General features: G+C 36.8%; 1 protein-coding gene across 1 annotated transcript in view; it reads right to left on the bottom strand.

Moving 5' to 3' along the window:
* Positions 1 to 266: 266 nt before the first annotated feature.
* Positions 267 to 21860, bottom strand: part of DCAF13 (DDB1 and CUL4 associated factor 13) — a 33333-nt gene continuing 11739 nt past the window's right edge. The window contains exons 6-11 of the mRNA XM_061172271.1: positions 21728 to 21805; positions 19751 to 19833; positions 16558 to 16722; positions 3809 to 3944; positions 2380 to 2543; positions 267 to 555 (exon numbers count right to left, since the gene is read on the bottom strand). Coding sequence (XP_061028254.1) covers positions 468 to 555; positions 2380 to 2543; positions 3809 to 3944; positions 16558 to 16722; positions 19751 to 19833; positions 21728 to 21805 — 714 coding nt within the window. The 3' untranslated portion in view covers positions 267 to 467. The remainder of the gene's footprint in view (positions 556 to 2379; positions 2544 to 3808; positions 3945 to 16557; positions 16723 to 19750; positions 19834 to 21727; positions 21806 to 21860) is intronic.

Below are 21860 nucleotides of genomic sequence, written 5' to 3'. Positions count from 1 at the left end.
ATAAAGCACAGAAAATAAATTCAACTGAAAAAAGTTCTGACATAATTCTTCTATGTGTTTATGGAATCCTAGGAAGAATCACTGCAATAATTATCTAAAGTAATATTAAAAGGTAACAAAAGAGATGTTTGGTCTTAAATGTAAATTCAAACATATTGTGTCTAAAATAACAAATCAAAGTGAAAGTATATCTGCAATTTCTAACAGCAAAAAATAACTTAGTTTGTAAATACTGTATTCTTTAATGCAGTAAGAAAGAAGATCAGGAATAAAATGTTGGATAGTCTTATCGACCAGGTCACATTTGAAAATAATTTTTTAGGATAGCAAAAATGTGCAACGATTAAGCTCTACACATACAACTAAAACATTCGTTGTTATACTAGAGCCAGTACTTTTATTTGTAGAGTTCACAAATCAAAACATAACAAATACTTAGACATCAGTATTGGTAGGAATACCAAATATTATTTCACAACTGCCACTACGCGTTTCTTCTTCTCTGACACCCTCTGCACAGATCCAGGCTTGCTATGTTTGATACGATTCAGTTCCCTAGAAATAAAACAAAATACACAAAATATAAGCAAGTTTACGAGAAATCATCTTAACCAAAGAAAACTTTCTCAGAAAAATCACAAGGCATTTTCTTTCATTGGAAAACCATCTATTAAAAAAAAAAAGTTTTCACAATGAGATTAGGTAAAAAGCAGCTAGAAATCAAGCTTTGTTAACTTATTTATTAGCTTCTTCTCTTACTACCTATCAGTGTCCTTTACTAACTTTAAAAACCTGCTGCAGTTGTTAAAATATTTAAAAGTGACTCAACCCCAACATCTACCCAAAGACAACAAAATAATCATTTGAATAGTCTAATTAAAAGAAAAAAGAACTCTGTCTTAGAATTTCTATAACACTTCACATGAATTCAAAGACTTCAAGGAGAAGAATATTCCACAGGGGAAATGGTGGTGATGGTGGAACGCTACGCTTTAGAGCCAAAATGTTAGATTCCAAATGCTATGATGAAGCATATTAGACAAATTTTTATCTAACAAATGTTCTTGGCAGTCTTTAAGCTGGAAAATACACAATACCTCTTAATTCCAGCTATATTAGAAATTATTTTTTACAAACATTCTCCATTTATAATAGTTTTTTAGCATGAGCAGAAGCATTTTCTTATTTTGATATAAGTCACTGACATTGTTTGCCCTTTAAACATATGCTCAAAGATAGGTAATGAAAATTCTCACCATGTGAGATGACCATTGCTTCCCCCCTTTATCAGGAAAAGGAAAAAGGCCCAGAGAAGTATTCAAAAACACCTCTGACAACCCAATCAAAAAATGGGAGGAAGATCTAACTAGACATTTCTCCAAAGAGGACATACAGATGGTTAAAAAGCACATGAAAAGATGCTCAACATCACTAATTATTAGAGAAATGTAAATCAAAACTACAGTGAGATACCTCCTCACACGGTCAGAATGGCCATCATCAAAAAATCTACAAACAATGCATGCTGGAGAGGGTGTGGAGAAAAGGAAACCCTCCTACACTGTTGGTGGGAATGCAAACTGGTATATCCACTATGGAGAACAATATGGAGGTTCCTTTAAAAATTGAAATAGAGCAATCCCACTCCTGGGCATATATCCAGAGAAAACCATAATTCGAAAAGATACATGCACCCCAATGTTCACTGCAGCACTATTTACAATAGCCAGGACACGGAAACAACCTAAATGTCCATCGACAGAGAAATGGATAAAGATGTGGTACACATATACAACGGAATATTGCTCAGCCATAAAAGAACAAAATAATGGCATTTGCAGCAACATGGATGGACCTAGAGATTCTCATACTGAGTGAAGTAAGTCAGAGAAAGACAAATATGATATCGCTTATATGTGGAATCTAAAAAAAGGCTACAAATGAACTTCTACAAATCAGAAATAGTTACAGATGTAAAAAATAAACTTATGGTTACCAGGGGGGTATGGGGGGTAGGGATAAATTGGAAGATTGGGATTGACACATACACACTACTATATAAAACAAATAACTAATAAGGACCTACTGTATAGCACAGGGAACTCTACTCAATACTCTGTAATGGCCTACATGGAAAAAGAAGCTAAAAAAGAGTGGATATATATATATGTATAACAGATTCACTTTGCTGTACACCTGGAACTAACACAACATTGTAAATCAATTATACCCCAATTAAAAACAAAAAAACACCTCTGATGCACAACAGCACATAAACTATTCCCTTGAAAGGCACGTTTTTTTGTTTGTTTTTGGTGAGACACGAGGCGGGGAGTTAGAAAAGGGTACTGAGAGAGTGTCAAATGCTCCAAAACATACTTTCGTCGACGAGCTTCTTTCATGACGCGCTGTTCCTGAATCTGGCTGTAGATAGATTTTGGCAGATGTCGGTGACGAGAAATACGTTTTATGTGAGGATGATGTTGAAATTTCTCCTTTAACCTCTGGTTATAATCTGTGGCTGCTTTTTCTCGTGACGTAAGCTGAAAAAATGCATTTTGATATTTTAATGAATGGTGTGTCTGTTTTGCTTCAGTACAACAAAGTTAGGAGCAATGTTTCCCCAAAAAACTAAACTTTCATGACGTGCGACCAAAATTGCTAATGTAACTATACCCTTTACAAGGTTATGTTAGTGATACCAGGTTTGCGAGCACTGAATCTCCTTTTAGGCAGCATGCCTACAATGTAGATGGATGCCGCCAAGTGAAAAAGAGCAGTGCCAAGGGAGCTGGGCTCTGTGGACCACTCTAGGCATAGTAAAAGCACTTAAATGAATCACTCAAAAAAATTTTTTTCTGTAAAAATACCTTCTGAAACAGAAAAGAAAGCGTCTGATGCCGTAATAACTAGCCTTCGTCTAACAACTGTTAAGGATGATATGATCTAGAGGAACATTTAATGATGAACTGAAACCTAGGCATAGTGTAGTACTTAGTAATCATTAAACCTAAAATAAAACTATCTTTAATTACTACTTATCATATCTTGATTTTCCTTCCAGAGCTAAGTAGAAAATAACCCACACTTAACCTTTCCTTCTTAAACTTAATATTTGTTTCAGTTATAAATACCCTGTATGAAAACATGAGACATTTAGAAAAACATTAAGAACAAACAAAAATCAACCATAACTCACAACCCAGAGGTAGCTAGCCAATGGTAATATTTGCTATATTTTCACTGAGTCTTTTTAAAAAGTCTGAAGCTGTGTATTTTTTTTAAGTGTTTCACTGTATCCTTGATATTAAAATACCTCACAGAGACTTGCAGCCTTTGACTTACCTGATTACTATTCCTTTAACAGAAGAAATGGGCGTTCTAAGTTCTAAGCCTCTAGTCCCTACATCTTCTCTCCCCACCTCAAGGACAATACAAAAAAACAAGAAGGCTCAAATATGATCAAACATTTTAATTAACAAAAGCCTCTGGGGGAATTCCCTGGCGGTCCAGTGGTTAGGACTCAGCGCTTTCACTACCAAGGGCCCAGGTTCAATCCCTGGTCGGGGAACTAAGACCCCAGAAGCCATGCAGCGTGGCCAACAACAAAAACAAACAAACAAACAAAAAACAAAGGCCTCTGAAGGTGCCTTTGACATGAAAAAAGTAAACCTCAATACAACCCTGTTTTGTTGCTAGCCTTTTTTATCACAACTAACGCATTTCAAATAAATTCTTTATAATATAATGATATTCAATAAATCTAGAAACTAGCTTTATGACAATGAAAGAAAATGGGGTCTCTTACCACACCCAACTTTTCAGAAGCATTAGCTTTCCATAGACGAATGTTCATTTCATCAGATCCACACATAATGTACTTGCTGTCAGAAGTCCATTTTACACAGATAACATGTTGCATTCTCTTTGTGTGATAGACTTCCCTATAGAAGAGGAATTAAGGTAAAACTCTTAGGATTTTGGTACAGATTTTCTTTAACCACTGCCTATCAAGTATCAGGATAACATTTTTGAGTCCTAAAAGAGTATAAAAGAGAAATTAAAATTCATTTAAATGTACTTTTATGGGACCAGTCTAACAAGATTCTATTCTAAGTGTTCAGGAATTAAAAATTCCTGCCCTCAGAGATGTTATAATCTAATAAGAAAAATAAGTATAAACAAACTAAGCAAAACTAGATGTCCAGAAAAGATCACAAAATAACTGAGGGCATATAACACAAATAAAATATGTTGAAGCTGGAGTAATTTTGTAACAATAAGGTCAACCACCACACTTTTTTTGGGTTTCATTTCACTGAAAAATAAATGCAATGGCACTCTAAGAGCACATCCTGATATGTTGATCCTAATGTCTGATTTCTGTTTTGGTCAAATTGTTTACAAAGCTCAATTAATTGAAGTGAAAGCTGATGATTTACATATGTGAAAAGAAATGGAGGGCTACAGAAGTGATGAGTTGAGGTAAGGATCATTTAATAAATGGAGATGTCAAATATCATACCTATTTGGAAGGCTGTGAAACATACTAAGTGAATTCACAGAAGATACTGTATTAGGAAGTGTTAAGCAGAGCATTAAAAAGCAAGTAAAAGACAAGGTCAGAAAAAATAAAAGGATGAGAGTTCTAGAGAAGTAAAGTTTCCATATCTGGATTAAGTGATTCAAAATACAGACTACTTTAGAGAAAGGAAACTCGCTCAGCAAATTCTGCACAGTAAAGGAAAACCCGTATGTGATGATGAAATCAAATAGATTTCATATCTATAAAAACATCTCTGAAGTACACTCACAAAACTAGTCTATTACACTGTTTCTAACAGATACATTTTGAGCTCTTGAATGAACATGTAGCTAGACCATAAGAAATTTACTTCTAAAAGAGAGGATGGTTAGAAAGAACATCCTATTAAAAGGAAAAGTAGATGAGACAGACTGCTTTTTCTTCTTCTCTCAATGCTCTGCTTTTACAAGACTCAATTCTTATAACCTCTACCTATTTAAGATGTCTTTTTGCCCCAAAGCAATGTACTGAATTTAAATATTAGGAAATTCGATTAGGCTTTGGTAAGCATTAAAAATAACCTATTCATGTATTAGATCAGTTCATGTATTAGACCAGACAAATCCAATGGTTAGTCACTTAACCAACTTAGAATCCTCCTTAATGGTAAACTACACAGGGTTCTTAACTTCTAGATATGTTTATGCTTGTACTTAAAATAGATACATAAGGAGGGAGGGGCAAGATGGCGGAAGAGTAAGACGCGGAGATCACCTTCCTCCCCACAGATACATGAGAAATACATCTACACGTGGAACTGCTCCTACAGAACACCCACTGAACGCTGGCAGAAGACGTCAGACCTCCCAAAAGGCAAGAAAATCCCCACGTACTTGGGTAGGGCAAAAGAAAAAAGAAATAACAGAGACAAAAGAATAGGGACGGGACCTGCACCAGTGGGAGGGAGCTGTGAAGGAGGAAAGGTTTCCACACACTAGGAAGCCCCTTCGTGGGCAGAGACTGTGGGTAGCAGAGGGGGGAAGCTTCGGAGCCACGGAGGAGAGCGCAGCCACAGTGGTGCGGAGGGCAAAGCGGAGATTCCCGCACAGAGGAGCGGTGCCGACCAGCACTCACCAGCCCGAGAGGCTTGTCTGCTCAGCCGCCGGGGCGGGCGGGGCCTGGGAGCTGGGGCTCGGGCTTCGGTGCTAGCCGGGAGGGAGTCCGGGAAAAAGACTGCAGCTGCCAAAGAGGCAAGAGAATTTTTCTTGCCTCTTTGTTTCGCGGCGCTCAAGGAGAGGGGATTCAGAGCGCCGCCTAAACGAGCTCCAGAGACGGGCGCGAGCCGCGGCTATCAGCGCGGATCCCACAGCAACAGGGACGCAGAGGGAAAAACGGAGAGATTCCCGCACAGAGGCTCGGCGCCGAGCAGCACTCACCAGCCCGAGAGGCTTGTCTGCTCACCCGCCGGGGCGGGCGGGGGCTGGGAGCTGAGGCGCGGGCTTCGGTCGGATCCCAGGGAGAGGACTGGGGTTGGCTGCGTGAACACAGCCTGAAGGGTCTAGCGCACCACAACTAGCCGGGAGGGTGCACGAGAAAAAGTCTGCAGCTGCCGAAGAGGCAGGAGACTTTTTCTTGCCTCTTTGTTTCGCGGCGTGCAAGGAGAGGGGATTCAGAGCGCCACTTAAACGAACTCCAGAGACGGGCGCGAGCCGCGGCTATCAGCGCGGACCCCAGAGACGGGCATGAGACGCTAAGGCGGCTGCTGCCGCCACCAAACAGCCTGTGGGCAAGCACAGGTCATTCTCCACACCGCCCCTCCCGGGAGCCTGTGCTGCCCGCCACGGCCAGGCTCCCGTAATCCGGGGACAACTTCCCCGGGAGAGCGCACGGCGCGCCTCAGGCTGCTGCAACGTCACGCCGGCTTCTGCCGCCGCAGGCTCGCCCCGCCTCCTCTGTACCGCTCCCTCCCCCCGGCCTGACTGAGCCAGAGCCCCCGAATCAGCTGCTCCTTTAACCCCGTTCTGTCTGGGCGGGGAACAGACGCCCTCAGGGGACCTACATGCAGAGGCGGGTCCAAATCCAAAGCTGAACCCCGGGAGCTGTACGAACAAAGAAGAGAAAGGGAAATCTCTCCCAGCAGCCTCAGAAGCAGCGGATTAAAGCTCCACAAACAACTTGATGTGCCTGCATCTGTTGAATACCTGAATAGACAACGAATCATCCCAAATTTAGGAGATGGACTTTGGGAGCAGGATATATTAACTTTTCCCCTTTTCCTTTTTTTTGTGAGTGTAGATGTGTATGCTTCTGGGTGAGATTTTGTCTGTATAGCTTTGCTCTCACCGTTAGTCCTAGGGTTAGGTCCGTCCGTTTTTTTTTTTGGCTTAAAAATTTTTTTTTTTCCCTAATAAATGTTTTCTTAATAATTTTTTCCTTATTTTCTATTTTTAAAAAAATTTTTAATAAGTTTTTTCATATTTTTTATTTTAAAAAATTAAAAAATTTTTTTTCTTAATAAATTTTTTCTAAATAATTTTTTTCTTATTTTTAGTATAAAAAATTAATAAATCTATTTTTAAAAATTAAAAAAAATTTTTTTTTCTTAATAAATTTACTCTTAATAATTTTTTTTTCTTATTTTTTATTATAATTGCTTTATTTTATTTTATTTTATCCTCTTTTTTTCTTTCTTTCCATTTTTTCTCCCTTTTATTCTGAGCCGTGTGGATGAAAGGCTCTTGGTGCTCCAGCCAGGCATCAGGGCTGTGCCTCTGAGGTGGGAGAGCCAACTTCAGGACACTGGTCCACAAGAGACCTCCCAGCTCCACGTAATACCAAACAGTGAAAATCTCTCACAGATCTCCATCTCAACATCAAGACCCAGCTTCACTCAACGACCAGCAAGCTACAGTGCTGGACACCCTATGCCAAACAACTAGCAAGAGAGGAACACAGCCCCATCCATTAACACAGAGGCTGCCTAAAATCATAATAAGGCCACAGACACCCCAAAACACACCACCAGACGTGGACGAACCCACCAGAAAGACAACATCCAGCCTCATCCACCAGAACACAGGCACTAGTTCCCTCCACCAGGAAACCTACACAACCCACTGAACCAACCTTAGCCACTGGGGACAGATACCAAAAACAACAGGAACTACGAACCTGCAGCCTGTGAAAAGGAGACCCCAAACACAGTAAGATAAGCAAAATGAGAAGACAGAAAAACACACAGCAGATGAAGGAGCAGGGTCAAAACACACCAGACCTAACAAATGAAGAGGAAATAGGTAGTCTACCTGAAAAAGAATTCAGAATAATGATAGTAAGGATGATCCAAAGTCTTGGAAATAGAATAGACAAAATGCAAGAAACATTTAACAAGGACGTAGAAGAACTAAAGAGGAACCAAGAAACGATGACAAGCACAATAAATGAAATTAAAAATACTCTAGATGGGATCAATAGCAGAATAACTGAGGCAGAAGAACGGATAAGTGACCTGGAAGATAAAATGGTGGAAATAACTACTGCAGACCAGAATAAAGAAAAAAGAATGAAAAGAACTGAGGACAGTCTCAGAGACCTCTGGGACAACATTAAACGCACCAACATTCGAATTATAGGGGGCCCAGAAGAAGAAGAGAAAAAGAAAGGGACTGAGAAAATATTTGAAGAGATTATAGTTGAAAACTTCCCTAATATGGGAAAGGAAATAGTTAATCAAGTCCTGGAAGCACAGAGAGTCCCATACAGGATAAATCCAAGGAGAAACACACCAAGACACATATTAATCAAACTATCAAAAATTAAATATAAAGAAAACATATTAAAAGCAGCAAGGGAAAAACAACAGATAACACACAAGGGCATCCCCATAAGGTTAACAGCTGATCTTTCAGCAGAAACGCTGCAAGCCAGAAGGGAGTGGCAGGATATACTTAAAGTGATGAAGGAGAAAAACCTACAACCAAGATTACTCTACCCAGCAAGGATCTCATTCAGATTTGATGGAGAAATTAAAACCTTTACAGACAAGCAAAAGCTGAGAGAGTTCAGCACCACCAAACCAGCTTTACAACAAATGCTAAAGGAACTTCTCTAGGCAAGAAACACAAGAGAAGGAAAACACCTACAATAACAAACCCAAAACATTTAAGAAAATGGGAATAGGAACATACATATCGATAATTACCTTAAATGTAAATGGATTAAATGCTCCCACCAAAAGACACAGACTGGCTGAATGGATACAAAAACAAGACCCATATATATGCTGTCTACAAGAGACCCACTTCAGACCTAGAGACACATACAGACTGAAAGTGAGGGGATGGAAAAAGATATTCCATGCAAATGGAAATCAAAAGAAAGCTGGAGTAGCAATTCTCATATCAGACAAAATAGACTTTAAAATAAAGACAATTACAAGAGACAAAGACGGACACTATATAATGATCAAGGGATCGATCCAAGAGGAAGGTATAACAATTGTAAATATTTATGCACCCAACATAGGACCACCTCAATACATAAGGCAAATACTAACCGCCATAAAAGGGGAAATCGACAGTAACACAATCATAGTAGGGGACTTTAACACCCCACTTTCACCAATGGACAGATCATCCAAAATGAAAATCAATAAGGAAACACAAGCTTTAAATGATACATTAAACAAGATGGACTTAATTGATATTTATAGGACATTCCACCCAAAAACAACAGAATACACATTTTTCTCAAGTGCTCATGGAACATTCTCCAGGATAGATCATATCTTGGGTCACAAATCAAGCCTTGGTAAATTTAAAAAAATTGAAATCGTATCAAGTATCTTTTCCGACCACAACGCTATGAGACTAGATATCAATTACAGGAAAAGATCTGTAAAAAATACAAACACATGGAGGCTACACAATACACTACTTAATAACGAAGTGATCACTGAAGAAATCAAAGGGGAAATCAAAAAATACCTAGAAACAAATGACAATGGAGACACGACGATCCAAAACCTATGGGATGCAGCAAAAGCAGTTCTAAGAGGGAAGTTTATAGCAATACAAGCCTACATCAAGAAACAGGAAACATCTCGAATAAACAACCTAACCTTGCACCTAAAGCAATTAGAGAAAGAAGAACAAAAAAACCCCAAAGCTAGCAGAAGGAAAGAAATCATAAAGATCAGATCAGAAATAAATGAAAAAGAAATGAAGGAAACAATAGCAAAAATCAATGAAACTAAAAGCTGGTTCTTTGAGAAGATAAACAAAATTGATAAACCATTAGCCAGACTCATCAAGAGAAAAAAGGAGAAGACTCAAATTAATAGAATTAGAAATGAAAAAGGAGAAGTAACCACTGACACTGCAGAAATACAAACGATCATAAGAGATTACTACAAGCAACTCTATGCTAATAAAATGGACAACCTGGAAGAAATGGACAGATTCTTAGAAATGCACAACCTGCCGAGACTGAACCAGGAAGAAATAGAAAATATGAACAGACCAATCACAAGCACTGAAGTTGAAACTGTGATTAAAAATCTTCCAACACACAAAAGCCCAGGACCAGATGGCTTCACAGGCGAATTCTATCAAACATTTAGAGAAGAGCTAACACCTATCCTTCTCAAACTCTTCCAAAATATTGCAGAGGGAGGAACACTCCCCAACTCATTCTACGAGGCCACCATCACCCTGATACCAAAACCAGGCAAAGATGTCACAAAGAAAGAAAACTACAGGCCAATATCACTGATGAACATAGATGCAAAAATCCTCAACAAAATACTAGCAAACAGAATCCAACAGCACATTAAAAGGATCATACACCATGATCAAGTGGGGTTTATTCCAGGAATGCAAGGATTCTTCAATATACGCAAATCAATCAACGTGATACATCATATTAACAAATTGAAGGAGAAAAACCATATGATCATCTCAATAGATGCAGAGAAAGCTTTCGACAAAATTCAACACCCATTTATGATAAAAGTCCTGCAGAAAGTAGGCATAGAGGGAACTTTCCTCAACATAATAAAGGCCGTATATGACAAACCCACAGCCAACATTGTCCTCAATGGTGAAAAACTGAAACCATTTCCACTAAGATCAGGAACAAGACAAGGCTGCCCACTCTCACCACTATTATTCAACATAGTTTTGGAAGTGTTAGCCACAGCAATCAGAGACGAAAAAGAAATAAAAGGAATCCAAATCGGAAAAGAAGAAGTAAAGCTGTCACTGTTTGCAGATGATATGATACTATACATAGAGAATCCAAAAGATGCTACCAGAAAACTACTAGAGCTAATCAACGAATTTGGTAAAGTAGCAGGATACAAAATTAATGCACAGAAATCTCTTGCATTCCTGTATACTAATGATGAAAAATCTGAAAGTGAAATTAAGAAAACACTCCCGTTTACCATTGCAACAAAAAGAATAAAATACCTAGGAATAAACCTACCTAAGGAGACAAAAGACCTGTATGCAGAAAATTATAGGACACTGATGAAAGAAATTAAAGATGATACAAATAGATGGAGAGATATACCATGTTCTTGGATTGGAAGAATCAACATTGTGAAAATGACTCTGCTACCCAAAGCAATCTACAGATTCAATGCAATCCCTATCAAACTACCACTGGCATTTTTCACAGAACTAGAACAAAAAATTTCACAATTTGTATGGAAACACAAAAGACCCCGAATAGCCAAAGCAATCTTGAGAACGAAAAATGGAGCTGGAGGAATCAGGCTCCCTGACTTCAGACTATATTACAAAGCTACAGTAATCAAGACAGTTTGGTACTGGCACAAAAACAGAAATATAGATCAATGGAACAGGATAGAAAGCCCAGAGATAAGCCCACGCACATATGGTCACCTTATCTTTGATAAAGGAGGCAAGCATATACAGTGGAGAAAAGACAGCCTCTTCAATAAGTGGTGCTGGGAAAATTGGACAGGTACATGTAAAAGTATGAAATTAGAACACTCCCTAACACCATACACAAAAATAAACTCAAAATGGATTAAAGACCTAAGTGTAAGGCCAGACACTATCAAACTCTTAGAGGAAAACATAGGCAGAACACTGTATGACATAAGTCACAGCAAGATCCTTTTTGACCCAGGTCCTAGAGAAATGGAAATAAAAACACAAATAAACAAATGGGACCTAATGAAACTTAAAAGCTTTTGCACAGCAAAGGAAACCATAAACAAGACCAAAAGACAACCCTCAGAATGGGAGAAAATATTTGCAAATGAAGCAACGGACAAAGGATTAATCTCCAAGATTTACAAGCAGCTCATGCAGCTCAATAACAAAAAAACAAACAACCCAATCCAAAAATGGGCAGAAGACCTAAATAGACATTTCTCCAAAGAAGAGATACAGATTGCCAACAGACACATGAAAGAATGCTCAACATCATTAATCATTAGAGAAATGCAAATCAAAACTACAATGAGGTATCATCTCACACCGGTCAGAATGGCCATCATCAAAAAATCTAGAAACAATAAATGCTGGAGAGGGTGTGGAGAAAAGGGAACACTCTTGCACTGTTGGTGGGAATGTAAATTGATACAGCCACTATGGAGAACAGTATGGAGGTTCCTTAAAAAACTAAAAATAGAACTACCATATGACCCAGCAATCCCACTACTGAGAAAACCATAATTCAGAAAGAGTCATGTACCAAAATATTCATTGCAGCTCTGTTTACAATAGCCAGGACATGGAAGCAACCTAGGTGTCCATCATCGGATGAATGGATAAAGAAGATGTGGCACATATATACAATGGAATATTACTCAGCCATAAAAAGAAATGAAATGGAGGTGTTTGTAATGAGGTGGATGGAGTTAGAGTCTGTCATACAGAGTGAAGTAAGTCAGAAAGAGAAAAACAAATACAGTATGCTAACACATATATATGGAATCTAAGGGGAAAAAAAATAAAAATAAAAATAAAAAAAAAAAGAGGTCATGAAGAACCTAGTGGCAAGATGGGAATAAAGACACAGACCTACTAGAGAATGGACTCGAGGATATGGGGAGGGGGAGGGGTGAGATGTGACAGGGTGAGAGAGTGTCATGGACATATATACACTACCAAATGTAAAATAGATAACTAGTGGGAAGCAGCCGCATAGCACAGGGAGATCAGCTCGGTGCTTTGTGACCACCTAGAGGGGTGGGATAGGGAGGGTGGGAGGGAGGGAGATGCAAGAGGGAAGAGATATGGCAACATATGTATATGTGTAACTGATTCACTTTGTTGTAAAGCAGAAGCTAGCACACCATTGTAAAGCAATTATACTTCAATAAAGATGTTTAAAAAAAAAAAAAAAAATAGATACATAAAGTTCATTATAAGTTATACTATTTGGGGATAAATACATTTAAAAACTTAAATTCTTTATATACGTAGTCAAGATAAATGAATTGTTCCGTGTGAATGCAACTGAGTTTACTTGTTTGCTAAGTAAATACTGAATGAAATCCCAACAGAAACTTACCTTCAAATATTCATTTAACTGTACTTTTTGAAAACCTACTCAAAATTTACTTTTAAAATACACTTTAACTACTTTAAGATCTTTCAAAGGAAAATATTTTAAAAATACATATCATTCAAAGCATTGCCTGTGTTATTTGATGTTTGTAATGATAGGAAACTAGAGCAGACCACAGAAACAAACCAGAAGCAGTTTTCAAGCAGACGAAGGTCAGAGGGAATATCATTTATAACTAAACCCAACAGGAAGTAACACATATTATATTGTGATTACAAAATCTCCAAATGACATCAGGAGACAATTCCCTGGAAACGGGGTATAAGAACTCCTTACTTCATACAGTTTTGGAATAATTTGAGCTTTTAACTAGACTTGCATTTAACTGCCCACACTGGCTGCAGAACAATTCAGCTGGAGCTCAGCTGCAGGGCTCTTGGGATCATAGGTGCCTAAACATTCCCATTTCTCATACTCTTCCTTTGTTCTTTATGTCTGCTTATGCGTCATGTTAGAAAAGTATTGTCCTACTCACTACCTTTGGAGGTCCTGGTGCCAAGAAATGATGGAGGGCCACACTGTCTTGATTCTTAATATTTTCCAGAGAGGTGAGAAGAATGGAAACTCTCAGCCTTGCCTTGGGTCTGACTGAACAATTCCCAACAAACCATTCATTTCATGATTCATTCATCATTTTCTCCAACAGTTTGGAGAATATCAAGTTAGTTGTAACAGCCATGTAGGAACCAACCCCAGGAGGAGTTCCACAGCAGAGATGATGGAATGAAGATCAAAGTCACCAGAACACCCACTCAGTATGCTTCTGATTCAAATTCAAGCACTTTTTAAATCATACACATGACGATGCTGACAATTATTTGCTAGCAATTCATGATTATACAAAAAGGTTTAGGAATTAATATGGTTTCCTCAAATTAGAGGGGAGAAAGATGCAACTATCACAAGTAAAAATACCAAAGAGTTAGACAAGCAGATTGGCTATGACCAAAAAAAGAGCTGTGTGACTCTTAAGAAGAGGCTCAGAAGCTAGCACACCATTGTAAAGCAATTATACTTCAATAAAGATGTTTAAAAAAAAAAAAAAAAAAGAAGAGGCTCTGTGTGAACACAGGGCTGGGACTAGGGTGAGGCAAATGCGGTGCCTACAGTATAAACTTTAAGGAAGCAACTCTTTCAGGGTGGTGCAGATGCAGGGCTGGCACTTGCATGACCCTCAGAATGGGTAACTCCTTGAATTCTGAACCATAGGCAGCTTGCTAAGATGTACTCTAATCCTGGCCCTGCTGGAACAGAAAGACGGTGAGTCAGGAGGATATGTTTTTTTTTTTAACATCTTTATTGAAGTATAATTGCTTTACAATGGTGTGTTAGTTTTACTGGGCATATACCCTGAGAAAACCATAATTCAAAAAGAGTCATGTACCACAATGTTCATTGCAGCACTATTTACAATAGCCAGGACATGGAAGCAACCTAAGTGTCCATCGACAGATGAATGGATAAAGAAGATGTGGCATATATACACAATGGAATATTACTCAGCCGTAAAAAGGAGGATATGTCTTTGAAAATGAACATCATTTTTTCAGAAAGTTCAGACACCTTCAGCACTGTAGAAGCTAGGCTAGTTATCATTAAAAGTAATGATCAAAATTCTCATCATTGCACTAAAATGGTGAGATTTCTATACCCTGTTATAGTTACAACACCAAACTGAATGTTCTCTAGGTTTGCTTTTTTTTAAGTGAAGGAAGGGACCCAGAAAAGTTCTCTGCTAATCAATCTTTATGTAGCTGGGGAAACTGCTTCACCAGCTCCACACTGTTGTTCTCTAGAACAGATCATCACCTCCCACCCTCAGTATACAGGTTCTCTGTTCTTTCTTTTCCCTGATTCTGCTTTTCTCCTTTCCTTTTCTATGACTTCCAATCATTCCCCTTTGTCTTTCACCACGTCCATCTTCTCCCACACTAAAGCAAGACTAGGTCACCCAAGCAAGTATATATGTATATGCATGCATGTATTGTGTATGTATGTGTGTTTGTGTGTGTGTGTGTGTATATATATATATATATATATACACATATACATGTATATATATATTATCTTAGAGAGAATATTTATATTTTCTTTTTACATTTTAATGTTACTATTACTGCTGTGTTAAAATGGAGGTGGTGATATCTTCAAGTGTGAGCAACACCACCATAATCCTTTAACTATCATTTTTTATGGGAAAATTTCTTCTAGTTTGCTTGGATTTGCTTTGAATATGCATGAAAGTGCTCTGTAAATCATAGCACACTATACAAGGGGCTGTATCCTACATAGGAGTTAAGTTTTAAAGTTGGCCTATAAAGCAAAAGATCAAATTCAGTCAAAATTATCCTTGAAAACCTTAAAATGCCACAGTTTACTGTAAACTACCTCAATACAATAACATATGACATAATAATAATATGGATGTATAAATATATACTACATTCGGTAACTTATAATATGTAGTAGAGGGCCAAGCTGTACAAAACAACACACCTCTTAAACACTAGAATTACATTCAATGTGCTTATACAATGACACACAAACAGAGCGCACGACAGCTGAGCATTCAGATCTCCCACCTCCTGATCATTCCAGGGCGTATACCTACTAGAGTGGGATGGAGGAAAAACAGTCCTGACAATTTAAACTGTTATTTTTCTCTTTTTTATTTTTGCCTCAGTGTGTAGGAGCTGAATTTAAATAAGTAAGAAATAACAAATGTAAGGTATTATTGTTATTAACTGCTCTTAAACCGTATTAGGGAAAACCTTATCTAAGTTCTTCATTATCAAATTAAAAAAATTTTTAAGTTTACTATATTTTAGGGCAGTGAAAATACTATGATAGTATCATGATGGACATATGTCATTATACAGTTATTCAAACCCATAAAATATATAATACCAAGAGTGAACCCTAGGTAAACTATGGATTTGGGGTGATTATGATGTAGGCTCATCTTACATTCTGGTGAGGTAACAAAAGTACCACCCCATAAGGAATGTTGATAATGGGATAGGCTCTGCATGTGTAGGGGCTGGGAATATATGAAAAATCTCTCTACCTTCCTCTCAATTTTGTTGTAAACCTAAAACTCCTCTAAAAAAATAAAGTCTTTATTTAAAAAAATTACTATAAAACACTTAAAAATAATTCTAAAATAAAAGGTTTTGCTCTAAGGCAAACACTAAGATTTCATATAAACAAATTATATAAAGATAATATACTGTTCAATGAAGAAACTGCCCAGTAGGCTGATGTTTTACCCATAGATGATGCAGTGGAAGTTGGTACCCCAAGTCACAACACCTGGGTGTGAGCTCCATCATATACACACAACCAAATAACCTTTCAAAAAAGATAAATGATCAAGACAAGGAAAAAAATCAAACAAAAACAAATGTTTATCAGTAGTAACATACCTGCTTCTACTTTTGTCCACAGGAAAGATTCGAATAGATTTATCAAAACTAGCAGACACAAAGTCTTTCCCAGTGGGAGAGTAATCCACATCAAGCACCGCAGATACGTGATCCATATGTACCATTACAGGAGTGTCCAGTGCACGCATATCAAAAGTATATAAGCTGTAAAAGAATTTTTAATTATTTGATACAAATTTCTATTAAAAAAAGCATATGTAGTACTAAGAGACACTAGTGAAAATAAGACTGCTGGCTAAATAATGCACATCTAAATAAATAGCTCAATTCTTTACACAGCAGGTAAGGGATAGGGAAAAATATCAACAGATTTTATTATTCCTTAAGATTACACTTACACACTTTCAACCTTATAAACATAAATCTCATTGTAGAAAATGTGCAAACTTCAAGAGTACGAAGAGTACAAAACTTACCTTGAATTCCACCACCCAGAGAAAGTCAGTTAGCACAGTGTAATTATTTCTAATCTTTTCACCATACTATTGAATTATATACCTTTTAATAAAATTAAGATAATACTGTATAAAGCTCTATATCCTGATATTTCATGTAGCATATTATGAACATTTATCCATTAAATAATCTGAGAATATTTTTAATGTTTTCATATGTAAATATGAGTTAAAATAATTATTTGTTTAAATAAATCTATTTATTAATAAAGTTTCCAACATTTTACTATAAATAATTCTTAAATGAAATTTTAATTTTTGATATTTAAGTTTTAATGCAATGGGACAGATTCAATTAGATCTGAATAGATTCCTACAAGTAGAAAAGACATGAGCATTTTTAAGTCTTTTGAGTTGACAAATCATTTCCAACAAAGTTGCACTAACTTATACTCCATCAGTGATATATAAGAGTGAGCACAGCTTTTCAAAGGGTATACTAAAATTAGAAAACTATACTTTGCGCACAATTGGCAAAAACAATGACTTCATGATTTTCGAGGTTTAAAAATTCTTAATCAACAGCTAAAAAAACAGTGCTTCAAATGAGCCAACATGGATGATGGACAGTAGTAATATAGCATTACTGTGACCAAGTTCCCAACATCAAAATACTTCCAGATGCAAAGATTAAGTTTGAGGAGAAACAAGATATCCACATAATTTCAAAGTATCTCCCCAAAGACATGCATTAATTACAAAAGGAAAAAATAGTAACTTTATAGTGGAGAAAACTGGCAGACAGTACGTTAATAAGTGATCAAGGTTAACATCACCAGTAATATAATAAGATACACTGACATAATGTACCCCTGATTTGATGCACCAAGAAGGGCATATCAATTTTGTGGTATTCTTGCCAAAGATGCATAATCTCAATGAAATAATGAGAAAACACCAGTTAAGCCCAAATTAAGGGCAGTCTACAATATAATTGACAAGAAAGTCCTTCTCAAAAGTACTAAGGTCATGAAAGAAAAGGGAAGACTGAGAAAGTCACAGAGTGAGCAGGCTAAGGAGACATGGCAATCAAATGCAATGTGGGATCCTGCACTGGATCCTAGAACAGTAAAAGAACATTAGTGGAAAGACTGGTGATGGGATAAAGTCTGTAGTTTATAGTAGTGTACCAATGTTAATTTCTTGGTTTTGCTAATTGAACTGTGGGAATGTAAGACATTAACATTTGGGGAAATTGGCTGACAGGTACTATTTGTGTAACTTTTCAGTAAGCCTAAAATTATTTCAAAACAAAAATTAAAAAAAAAAAAGACCTAACACTTCAAAAAGAATATTTTTAAATGCGATTATTATGAAAAGCCATTGATGCTAATGATACAAATTTCCAAATACCATGAAATTCTCATCAAGAGACAAGTCATTGTTCTCTTTCATAATCTTCAAACATACCACAGGATTGTCAGCCAAGGTCATAATGATCTTTGAGGTTAAATTTCTGAGTTGACAACTGCTTTACAGTCCCTATCTAAGGCAGTGGTTCTCAACCAGGTTTGTTTTGTTTTAGAAAATTTTGTTTTTTAGTAAATTCTGTTTTAATTTCTACATGAGAAAAAGGCTAAAAGGGCTTCAATTAATGTGATTTGGTATTGTTAGTTAATGAGAGTCCAACTGAGCTTCTTTTTAGTACAGGAAAGTCATGAGATGTTTTTAGTTGGTACCACTAAAACATCATGTAATAAGCCCTATTTCTGAGCTAATTTATGCTTTCATAAATAAGAGTAGTGGAAAGAACAAAGAACTTAAATACAGACGATCTAAAGTTCAATCTAATGACAAACTTCCACCTTCCCCAAAAAACATGTATTAAGAATCCATCATATGCATAGCACTACAATAAATGCTTGGATAAAAAAAGATGAATAAGACACTCTTTCCTCATCAGGAGATTAAACTCCCTACATCAATAACCTCATCTGTAAAAAGGGAATAACATACATGTCCTATCCACCTTACAGGGATACTGCAAAGATAAAATAAGTTAGCTGATGACAAATGCTTCAACAAGTTTTAAAGCAGTATATAAGAAACCATAAAATTCCATCTAGGTCAAGAACATAAGGCTTCTATGTCACCTTTACATGAAGTCACAGAATAATATATCTGCAAATATTAAGGTAAAGGTTGAAACTTTATTTTTCCTTTCGTCTTACTGAAGTAATATTGGTAGCTGATAACATGACCACATGAGTATCAACTACCTGAAGAGCTACACACTTTGTAGGCAGATATTTTTAGTTTCTTAAAACATGTATGATTCAGCCATTATTTATATGGTCTATATCAGGGATCAGCTAATTTTTTCTGTAAAGGGCTAAATAATAAACATTTTTGGCTTTGTGGGTCATATGGTCTCTGTTGCAACTACTCAACTCAGGCATTATAGCACAAAAGCAGCCATATTCCATACAGAAATAAATGTGGCTATACTCCAATAAAACTTTACAGAAACAGGCAGCAGACAGGATTTGGTCCACAGATCACAGTTTATCGTCGCTGGTCTGTATCATTTTGAAAACTGAGAATACTTTTTAAGAAGCACTTCTCTAATTTGGGAAGTATTTTTTTTTAGCAAAACAAACAGCAATTTTCTAGAGTATATGAAGGAATACTACCTAGGAAAACATATTTCATTAGTAAGACATACAACTGAGTTATTTCTGATAGAAATTAAGTAAGTTTTAAAGAGGGAAACTTACTTGTAATCTTCATTTGCTGCAGTAAAAATGAAAGCTTCCATAGGGTTCCAGCAAATTGTATTTGTTCTCATATCTAATATGACCTAAGAAAAGAAGCATACACTAACCCATTACTATGAAATTAAGTCCCTCTAAAATGGATAAATTCCTACTTCATTTCCTTTCCTTCTTTTCTCATTGATTTAAGCAAGTACTTTAGTAAACACCTATTATGTGCACAGTACTTGGCTCAATGCAATAGGAAAAGAAAATCAGTAATTGTTTCCTGAACACAAAGGCAGAGTGCTAAATACTAAAAAATATAAAAATGCTTAATAAATGGTCCCTTGACCTCAAAAAGCTTATAGTTTAGTCAGGAAAATGAGATACACATAAGAAGAGTTAAAATATAAACAGTGAAGCAGTAAATAATCAAGTATCAAATCAGGGGCAAAATTAACGGTGAGCTTAGGGTTAAAGTGGAGAAGAAAGGTTTCAAAAGATAAGCATGATTTGAGCTGATCTGTGATGGTCCAGTAATATTATAGTGTTTCTCAACAGGAACATTTTGGGCAGGATAATCTTTTGTTGTTGTGTGTGACTGTCCACCGGACGATATTTAGCCTCTCGGGAGCCGGCCCAATAATGCGAGTAACAGTCTCTTAAATGTCCCTCCCACACTTCCAAAAATATACTTGGTGGGGTGGTACAACCCCTGAATGAGAACAGCTACATTAAGGAGAGAAAAGATAGAAGAAACATTGATAGTCTAGTAGGTAGAACAGAGAAATAATAGAAAATAGCATGTCTGCATCCATCAACGTGACATACATGTAACAAACCCTTATTGACTAAAGCAAATAAATAAATGGAATACAATTTGGGACCAGATTTTGGAGGCCCTTGAGAGCTACAGTTCTTTTCTTCAACCTAAAAGTAATGAAGCACTATTATTAACAACTGAGAATGGAGGGGTGAAGGAGGTAGAAATTACTATTATTAAACTAGTACTTCATGTTAGCATTCTGCTAAATGCTTAAGTATCTTGTTTTATTCTTACCATTGGGCTGCAAGGTAGCTATTAATACCACCATTTCACAGGAGAAACACAGGTTAAGTTACCTGCTTAAAGTCTAACACCAAAGTTCATGCAGGATCTTCCCTCCATATCACATGAATGAGTGAAATGATTGGAGTGGTACTATACTTTGGAAAGATTATCCTATTTATCTAGTTCAAACTTCAAGGAATATACTCTACTCCTAATATTTCTGAATTTATTACCGGTTAGGAACAACAAAAATATTAAAAGCATTTCTGTTACGTGTGGACTATGACATCGGACTTGTGGCACGTGAACAAGGTCTAGCTCTTCTTGCACTCTCTCAGTTCTAGCACCTGAAATCAACTTTATACCTTTTTACTTATAATGGCACTCCCCTCTTTACCAACAATATTTCTCTCCCTCTCTAGAATCAGCTTAAGGTTCTGTTAACTTTGATATCTAAGTCCTGGACTGACTGCTTTAGAACTGTTGGGCAATCTGACACCTTGAACAGGATAGAGCTTGTCTAAATAAAACGTCAAACCCCTTGGCATGTAACTAAACAAATAAAGGTAGTTATGTGAATTAGTTATAAAACCTTCTGGAATAAAATACCATATGTGTCATATGATAATCACAGGGCCTGACGTAACGGGATGCAATACTTTTTTAAGAACTTCCAATTCAGTAAGTACAAACTAGATGCCTAAAATCTGCTGGCATTATGGAAGACACAAAGACTAGGATACAGTACCTCATGGAAATTTAAGGGTCTCTAACAAGCAACAGGAAATTGAGAGAATGCCATTATGATCATTTTGGGTTCTAAGGACACCTCTATTAAAGAGTTTTTTTTAAATTTTGAAAAAACATTTGCTCCATATTTTCAATTACTCCACTTACAGCGGGATGCATTAACAACTGTATAAAGCAGAAGACAAATTGAAACTCACCTTTTTCAGAGGAGTAGCTTGCCTCATATCATATAGTACTATATTCCTGTCAGAAGCACAACTTCCCAAGAGAAATGTCTAAAAATAAGTATAACAATCATCAGTTAAAAGCTAGGCTTGGCAGCAAACCATG

The sequence above is a fragment of the Eubalaena glacialis genome, chromosome 17, assembly GCF_028564815.1.
Source record: "Eubalaena glacialis isolate mEubGla1 chromosome 17, mEubGla1.1.hap2.+ XY, whole genome shotgun sequence".
Taxonomy (NCBI): domain Eukaryota; kingdom Metazoa; phylum Chordata; class Mammalia; order Artiodactyla; family Balaenidae; genus Eubalaena; species Eubalaena glacialis.
The sequence above is the reverse complement of the archived record's forward strand: the minus strand, read 5'-3'. Positions and strand labels throughout refer to the sequence as shown.